Below are 9,684 nucleotides of genomic sequence, written 5' to 3' on the forward strand. Positions count from 1 at the left end.
GGAAAAGGTCAATCTATTACAGAACCTCGAAGTGACATTGACTGACTTCCTGGTGAGGTCGTCCTATGGGAAGGTGGTGATATGTTGTGATGATGGTGCTTTTGGGAGTTAACCATGTGGGAGCTACTACCATGTGCTTTAAGCATGGAGAACAAACCGTCCGTTAGGCTACGTGACCTATTGAGTCAGTCAGTTGGTCAGGTGCTGCTGGTACAACATGTGACCTGCACCATAGCAGTCACCACGTGACAGCACAGTGAGCGGTCGGCCTAAATGAAAGAGAAGGAGAACAACACACACACACACTGAACCACACAGGGCATCCTTACCAGAAAAACAACACCGCCATTGTGTTGGTAGCGTAGCTAGCAGACAAAAGTGATTCAACATTGGAGCCTGTATTCGTGTACGTGTGTGTGTTTGTGACTATGAGGATACAGTAAGCTATCTTAGTTGTGTGTTTTTATAAGACGGGTGGGCGTGCACGTTCGTGTACTCACACGGCTGCATGTATGTAATATTTATGTAACATGTATGTGGGCTGTGTGAAGAGTGACTGCCACATGCATATTGCATTTCACCATCTGCAAAATGTACGGGGGTGGATCAACGCTCTGCATGTTTGGCCCATATATTAATTCCAGATGATTCCATATGATCTACAGGGGCGTAAAGCGATTTCCCAAGAGTACACAGCTAAGCCAACATGCCCTGTTTGATATTTTTTGTGCTTAAATTATAGATTTAACCTACACTTGAGTGTACAAAACATTAGGAACACCTGCTCTTTCCATGACAGACTGACCAGGTGAATCCAGGTGAAAGCTATGATCCCTTATTGATGTCACTTGTTAAATCCACTTCAATCAGTGTAGATGAAGGGGAGGAGACAGGTTGAAGAAGGATTTTCAAGCCTTGAGACAATTGAGACATGGATTGTGTATGTGTGCCATTCAGAGGGTGAATGGGAAAGACAAAAGATTTAAGTGTCTTTGAACGGGGTATGAAAGTAGGTGCCAGGTGCACCGGTTTGAGTCAAGAACTGCAACACTGCTGGGTTTTTCACACTCAACGGTTTCCTGTGTGTATCAAGAATGGTCCACCACCCACAGGACATACAGCCAACTTGACACAGCTGTGGGAAGCATTGGAGTCAACAAGGGCCAGCATCCCTGAGGAAGGCTTTTGACACCTTGTAGAGTCCATGCTTCAACGAATTAAGGCTTTTCTGAGGGCAAAACGGGGGGTGCAACTCAATATTAGAAAGGTGTTCCTTATGTTTTGTACACTCAGTGTATATTTAAAAAAATGTCCGCTTCATTGAAATCATAGAGAACATCTGTGTGTGTTTGGTGTGTATAGCTCCCAATTTTACTGTTCAGGAAAATACATCAAATAGTTCCAATCTATTTGGATTTAGGCTGTGGCTTTGGGGCCTCAGATAAGGCTGGACGAAGCTGGAAAGAAAAGAAGTGGTGGATTTCATTTTCCTTCCTATCCCTGGAAAGAGACATGGTGATATTGGTCAGCGTCATGCTAACAAGAGACCATGTTCATAATGACCGTGTGTGCGTCCCAAATGGCACCCTACTCCCTATGTTGTGCACTTCTTTTGACCAGGGCCTATCGGGTTCTGGTCAAAAGTAGTGCACTATGTAGCGAACAGGGTGCCATATGGGGCGTAGTTCATAATGACCATGATGTCTCCATTTCCTGACTGCCTTGTCGGCTTGGAGATTTACCACCGCGCTCCACCAAGGATCTGGAATAGTATCATATCCTGGTCCGCGTGCCAAATGGTGCCCTGTTCACTACATAGTGCACGACTTTTGACCAGAGCCTGGTCAAAAGTAGTGCACTGTGTAGGGAACAGGGCGCCATTTGGGATGCTGCAGCCTATGTGAAGGATCTGTAATTAGTTTAATATCTATGTGAAGGCTCACTTGTCAGCTCGCTACATAAATAACTAGGTCATATGGGAGGTGGGGTTGAGGGTGTGTGGCACGCTAGCAATGTGATCTGTCTTGATTAATCAGGAATTAGTGTTTTAAAGTCATTACCCTCTATTCATAGGCCTACATCATTGAAATTGACCTAACGCCAAACCAATATATTTCTTAACAACTTTTCCTGATGTTCTATACCGTCCTGATCACATCCTTCAAATGTATGGCGTGTTATCTGTAGCCCGGGTCTGAACGGTCCCTTTAAGAACATATGTAACGTATATCAGACATCTTGGATGGACCGTGCCGTCAAGTCATTCATTATTTAAGACTTATTCAAAAGTTCCAGGAAATCTAGGCCAGCTATAGCTCCTTTATCTCTCTGCCTTATGTGTGTTCCACGAAATACTGTCACAACCAGCAGGACTTGATGTCCTCGGCCAGATCAGTGTTTTACACAAGGAAAAAAATACATTTCTAAAATAAGCTCTTTCTTTTTTAGGTTTGGGGTTATTAGACTGCACCTTGGCTCCAGGTTTTCCCTGTGTTTGTTTCTCAAACAAACCCACCTTTAATTAGCCTTATCTGCAAAACATTACAGAAGCTACTATTTAAGCTACTCTATGAAACTGGGAGACAACACACCGTGTTAATGTGATGCTGCAAGCCACAGACCATAATGTAACAGTCTATAGAAAGACCTCTCACTACCTCTAAAACACCAGTTACATCACAACCATAATGTAACAGTCTATAGAAAGACCTCTCACTACCTCTAAAACACCAGTTACATCACAACCATAATGTAACAGTCTATAGAAAGACCTCTCACTACCTCTACTACAGCCTCTGTAGCTGCAGGAGGTGAAGGTTGAAAAGAGCCGTGTTAAAACACCAACCACAATAAACTCTTGCTGCCTGTCTGTGTGCACAGCTGAGCATCCTTTCAACAGTCTTTTCACCCTCTCTTCAAACCATTTTTCAACATCTTGTCGGGGCAGTTTTTGATTTATTTCCTTTCAAACTCTCTCTTGATCAGATGAAAGAGAAAGAGAGAAGAGTAAACGAGGAACCTGTGGAGGGATGAATACAGAGAGAGAAGGAGTGCGTAGACCAAGAGCTGTGAGCAGTGCTTGGGGCGATTCTGCCGTGTTACAAAAGAGGGTTTTGAAGTGCGGATGGCCTTTTTCTCTGAAGGGTTAGCCGTGTTGGAGGCAGGTTTGCGCGTAGGAAAGAGAGGAAGATTGATGGATAGAATGGAGGGAGTGAGAGAGAGGTGGAGGTTAGAGAGCGTGGAAGACCATCTCTCCACACAATTTGTTTATTTGTACCATCATCATGCAGTCAGCTTCACAAACTACAACATTATGCATCCATTTACCTTTGTTGTCATTCAAAATCCTAGCTTTGATTTCCTGTGTGTGAGTTCTGAGGACTTCGTGGCAGCATCAGCATGCTAGCAACACGCGTTATGTAATCTGCATGATGCAGATGGGAGCCCCATCCACGTGAAGCTAACGCTAGGTAAGGGCTCTTTGGCAGGCTAACGTTAGCACACGTTCTAGGCTATCAATAGCTAAAGCAACAAGGCTCATTAGCGGACTAACGCTAGCAAGCGCTAGGCTATTCATAGGAGTGGCGCTAATGCTATCCAACCCCCTGCAGTGCTAAATTAGCTTAGCAGGTTATCTATACCCAGCACACTACTGACACTGAGGTTAGCGTCCTGGCATGATCCTTCCTGTAGCTAACTGGTGTGTGTGGTGTTGCAGTGTCCTACCACTGCAAATTAAATCCAATGCCATTTATGTAACGAGATAGGCCTAGCAGGATTGGGGTTAATTCCATTGCATTCGGGAAGTAAACAGGAATTCTAATTCCAATTTTTACTCTGCATTTCAGTTTACTTCCCGGTTTGACTGAATTGAACCCAACCTTGAGACCTAGTCTCCATTACTAGGTCTATATTCCCTGTTTGCTATTTTGTGCTCAGGAGGCCCCAAAGGAGATTACAGTGCAGAATGCCTGTGTTTAAAGTCCCACTCGGGTATTTAAGCCCACAAACGACTCATTCATTTTTTGTCACCTATTAGGGTTTAAGCCCAGGTCTTTGACCCGACCGATAAACAACTTCCCAGCATGCTTTAGGGATTACCACCAATAACTCTTAAACCTAACTGGTAATTAACCACGCTTTAGAGGTTTAGGAACATTTAACCCTTGGTGGACATTGTGTATGGACAGTGACAGAATTATAGGGACATACTTCTCTATCTCGATCTCACTCTTCTTTCTATTTCGCTCTGTTTCTCTCTCTCTCTTTTTCTCCGCCTCTGTCGATCTCTGTCTCGACCTCTCTGTCAATCTCTCTCTCTCTACATCTCTATTTTCTCTCTCCCTCTCCTCCTCCTTCCGCATCTCGTTCTCCTTCTTCCTCCTCCTCTCTCTATCTCTCTGCCCCCCCCCCCCCCCCCCCCATCACTCTCCATCGCTCTCTGGAGGACGGGAGAGAAGAGGAGGAAGAGGGGAAGGAGAGCGATATTAACCTTAGTTACATTGACCTTGCGTGTGTAGAAATCAAGGTTCAGAAATGTGCTTTGAGAAGTCATCACATGGGTGTGGAGGTGTCTGTGGTTAGCTGCTGTGACTCACTATCAGAATAGGCCTACGCATTCAAACTACATCCAGACATGTCCTATGTGCGAAAGAACAGGAAGCCGTGACTGTATAGACCTACAATGACTGTGGTTAACTAGCCCTGCCTACTCATGAAGAGGTTAACCTTCACTTGAGACAGATAGGCTCTTCCCCCCTCTCCCTCCCTCCAGTAAGGGAGGGTTATCTTGGGTCAGCTGCTGAGACTGCAGTAGGGTGCATGGTTGTCTTTATCAGTGAGAGGTGAAGTGGAGAGGGGAGGGGGAGTAGAGACCTGTAGAACTACTGTCTGGAGGAGCTCCATTCACCTCACCCACTAGCCTGACAGGCATGTCTAGACTTGTCTAGGGCATGTGAGTTCAGCCAGCTCAGCTTTACTGATGTGCTACAGCCATCTTCCAGGTCAAATAGTGTGATAACCCAGAGGTCTCCAAACCTGTCTGTAACCCGCTGTTAACACTATACAAGCGGCACTGTCCTAGCCACGCTAGCCTCACCCTCATGTGGGTGCTAGCAAGCAAGCTAAGTAGTGCTACGTATCAACAGCCATTGTCAGCCAATCCAGTAGAGGTTGGAAGTTATGGTGAGCTTCGATTGGTCACTAACCTCACGCGACATCCTAGAGGATTTGAATGAAGTTCAGCTTTCCCCAACTTAAGTCCCGCCCTGTTCGGCTCCCTCGCTTTCCTTCCGTTTGAAGTGAATGGCTTCCTATGTTTCACCGTGCGATGCCGCTTCCGAGTGTAAACTCAGAGTAAGGCCAGAGGCACCGCTATACAGAGGACACCCACACCCACGCCTGAGATCAGAGAACAGAGATGAATGTGGATCGTAGTCCATCTCTGTGTAGGCCTGCTGGGTGAGAGGAGATGGTCACACACTACGTGCCTGCACTAGGATAACTGTGACTGATAAAGACTGAATGTGGACTGGCCTGCCCTGTGAATGGGGCTGTTTACTGTCAGAGATAGAGACAGACAGATATTTATCATATATAGAGACGTGTGTACGTGTGTGTACGTGTTTTTGTACGCGTGTGCGTGCGCATTTATTATTTAAGTGTTATCAGCAGTGCTGCCCTCCCATCCTGTCCCCACAACCCAGAGGCATAACGTTCACGTTCTTCACATAGTTGAACACACACACACACACACACACAGAGAGAGAGAGGAGAGTTGTTTCTGAGTAGTTGCTGGTGTCTTTAGGTTATAATCTAGCCTCAGGGCCGAGACACTTTGCATGTCCTAGTCTGAGTAGCTTAATGTCCTAGGTTAGCTAAATTATCTCTTCACTGCAGCCTAATGCCCTAGGTTAGCTAAAATACCTCTTCACTACAGCCTAATGCCCTAGGTTAGCTAAAATACCTCTTCACTACAGCCTAATGCCCTAGGTTAGCTAAAATACCTCTTCACTACAGCCTAATGCCCTAGGTTAGCTAAAATACCTCTTCACTACAGCCTAATGCTCTAGGTTAGCTAAAATACCTCTTCACTGCAGCCTAATGCCCTAGGTTAGCTAAATTATCTCTTCACTGCAGCCTAATGCCCTAGGTTAGCTAAAATAACCCTTCACTGCAGCCTAATGCCCTAGGTTAGCTAAAATACCTCTTCACTGCAGCATAATGCCCTAGGTTAGCTAAAATACCTTTTCACTGCAACCTAATGCCCTAGGTTAGCTAAAATACCTCTTCACTGCAGCCTAATGCCCAAGGTTAGCTAAAATACCGCTTCACTACAGCCTAATGCCCTAGATTAGCTAAAATACCTCTTCACTGCAGCCTAATGCCCTAGGTTAGCTAAATTATCTCTTCACTGCAGCCTAATGCCCTAGGTTAGCTAAAATACGCCTTCACTACAGCCTAATGCCCTAGGTTAGCTAAAATACCTCTTCACTACAGCCTAATGCCCTAGGTTAGCTAAAATACCTCTTCACTACAGCCTAATGCCCTAGGTTAGCTAAAATACCTCTTCACTACAGCCTAATGCCCTAGGTTAGCTAAAATACCTCTTCACTGCAGCCTAATGCCCTAGGTTAGCTAAATTATCTCTTCACTCCAGCCTAATGCCCTAGGTTAGCTAAAATACCTCTTCACTACAGCCTAATGCCCTAGGTTAGCTAAAATACCTCTTCACTACAGCCTAATGCCCTAGGTTAGCTAAAATACCTCTTCACTACAGCCTAATGCCCTAGGTTAGCTAAAATACCTCTTCACTACAGCCTAATGCTCTAGGTTAGCTAAAATACCTCTTCACTGCAGCCTAATGCCCTAGGTTAGCTAAATTATCTCTTCACTGCAGCCTAATGCCCTAGGTTAGCTAAAATAACCCTTCACTGCAGCTTAATGCCCTAGGTTAGCTAAAATACCTCTTCACTGCAGCATAATGCCCTAGGTTAGCTAAAATACCTTTTCACTGCAACCTAATGCCCTAGGTTAGCTAAAATACCTCTTCACTGCAGCCTAATGCCCAAGGTTAGCTAAAATACCGCTTCACTACAGCCTAATGCCCTAGATTAGCTAAAATACCTCTTCACTGCAGCCTAATGCCCTAGGTTAGCTAAATTATCTCTTCACTGCAGCCTAATGCCCTAGGTTAGCTAAAATACGCCTTCACTACAGCCTAATGCCCTAGGTTAGCTAAAATACCTCTTCACTACAGCCTAATGCCCTAGGTTAGCTAAAATACCTCTTCACTACAGCCTAATGCCCTAGGTTAGCTAAAATACCTCTTCACTACAGCCTAATGCCCTAGGTTAGCTAAAATACCTCTTCACTGCAGCCTAATGCCCTAGGTTAGGTAAATTATCTCTTCACTGCAGCCTAATGCCCTAGGTTAGCTAAAATAACCCTTCACTGCAGCCTAATGCCCTAGGTTAGCTAAAATACCTCTTCACTGCAGCATAATGCCCTAGGTTAGCTAAAATACCTTTTCACTGCAACCTAATGCCCTAGGTTAGCTAAAATACCTCTTCACTGCAGCCTAATGCCCTAGATTAGCTAAAATACCTCCTCACTGCAGCCTAATGCTCTAGGTTAGCTAAAATACCTCTTCACTGCAGCCGAATGCCCTAGGTTAGCTAAATTATCCCTTCACTGCAGCCTAATGCCCTAGGTTAGCTAAAATACCTTTTCACTGCAGCATAATGCCCTAGGTTAGCTAAAATACCTCTTCACTGCAACCTAATGCCCTAGGTTAGCTAAAATACCTCTTCACTGCAGCCTAATGCCCTAGGTTAGCTAAAATACCTCTTCACTGCAGCCTTATGCCCTAGGTTAGCTAAAATACCTTTTCACTGCAGCCTAATGCCCTAGGTTAGCTAAAATACCTCTTCACTACAGCCTAATGCCCTAGGTTAGCTAAAATAACCCTTCACTGCAGCCTAATGCCCTAGGTTAGCTAAAATATCTCTTCACTGCAGCATAATGCCCTAGGTTAGCTAAAATACCTCTTCACTACAGCCTAATGCCCTAGGTTAGCTAAAATAACCCTTCACTGCAGCCTAATGCCCTAGGTTAGCTAAAATACCTCTTCACTACAGCCTAATGCCCTAGGTTAGCTAAAATACCTCTTCACTACAGCCTAATGCCCTAGGTTAGCTAAAATACCTCTTCACTGCAGCCTAATGCCCTAGGTTAGCTAAAATACCTTTTCACTGCAGCCTAATGCCCTAGGTTAGCTAAAATATCTCTTCACTGCAGCCTAATGCCCTAGGTTAGCTAAAATATCTCTTCACTGCAGCCTAATGCCCTAGGTTAGCTAAAATACCTCTTCACTGCAGCCTAATGCCCTAGGTTAGCTAAAATACCTTTTCACTGCAGCCTAATGCCCTAGGTTAGCTAAAATATCTCTTCACTGCAGCCTAATGCCCTAGGTTAGCTAAAATATCTCTTCACTGCAGCCTAATGCCCTAGGTTAGCTAAAATACCTCTTCACTGCAGCATAATTCCCTAGGTTAGCTAAAATACCTCTTCACTGCAGCCTAATGCCCTAGGTTAGCTAAAATACCTCTTCACTACAGCCTAATGCCCTTGGTTAGCTAAAATAACCCTTCACTGCAGCCTAAAGGACAGGTTATTGTGTTACACCCTCAGTGATCTCTCTCTACCTCTCTATTCAGCCATTACTTAGGTATACTGTCCTACCTTCAGTAATGTAGTCTAGCTAGCTATCATTATAATGAGCCAGAGAGGGAGGGAGAACTGAAGTGGGATGGGGTGCAGGAAATGCCATTACACCTCTCTGTGTCATTTGAGATTGTGTGTGTTGTGGTGAAATTAGGGCTCAGACAATTTCATTTACATTTTATTAATTTAGCAGACGCTGTTATCCAGAGCGACTTACAGTTAAGTGCATTCATCTTAAGATAGGTGAGACAACCATTTCCTGGTCAGGTCATGTGGTCAGCCATGGAGGGGGGAAGGAGAACTGAGTAGGGTGCAGGAAACACCATTACATCTCTCTCTCTCTCTCTCTCTCTCTCTCTCTCTCTCTCTCTCTCTCTTTCAGTATCATCTGGTCCTATGTGTTGTCTTGTTATCTATTGTATCTGGCTCCTGAATCCTTTAATATCATGTCTCTAACCTCTTTCTTTCTCTCTCTTGCCTCTCTCTCTCTCTCTCTCTCTCTCTCTCTCTCTCTCTCTCTCAGTATCATCTGGTCCTATGTGTTGTCTTGTTATCTATTGTATCTGGCTCCTGAATCCTTTAATATCATGTCTCTAACCTCTTTCTTTCTCTCTCTCTCTCTCTCTCCTCTCTCTCTCTCTCTCTCTCTCTCTCTGTGTGTGTTCCTCTCTTCCAGGAGAGCCCACCTGCGTCTGTGTTTGGAGAGGTTGAAGGCCCTCATCCCTCTGGGAAAAGACTGTAACCGTCACACTACCCTGGGGCTGCTCAACAAAGCCAAATCACATATTAAGGTAACTATACCGCACATACACACACACACTTATGACCGGTTCAAGTCTAAAACACACACACACACTTATGACCTGTTCAAGTCTAAAACACACACACACACACACTTATGACCTGTTCAAGTCTAAAACACACACATACACACTTATGACCTGTTCAAGTCTAAAACAC

The 9,684-nt window shown here is 44.7% G+C and overlaps 1 protein-coding gene across 2 annotated transcripts in view; it reads left to right on the forward strand.

Annotated features, from left to right (window-relative positions):
* Window positions 1-9,684, forward strand: part of LOC106564473 (max-interacting protein 1) — a 37,473-nt gene that overhangs the window by 18,132 nt on the left and 9,657 nt on the right. For both annotated transcript variants that reach the window (XM_045691036.2, XM_045691037.2), the window contains exon 4: window positions 9,401-9,515. In XM_045691036.2, coding sequence (XP_045546992.1) covers window positions 9,401-9,515 — 115 coding nt within the window. The remainder of the gene's footprint in view (window positions 1-9,400; window positions 9,516-9,684) is intronic.

The sequence above is a fragment of the Salmo salar genome, chromosome 12, assembly GCF_965601325.2.
Source record: "Salmo salar chromosome 12, fSalSal1, whole genome shotgun sequence".
NCBI lineage: Eukaryota > Metazoa > Chordata > Actinopteri > Salmoniformes > Salmonidae > Salmo > Salmo salar.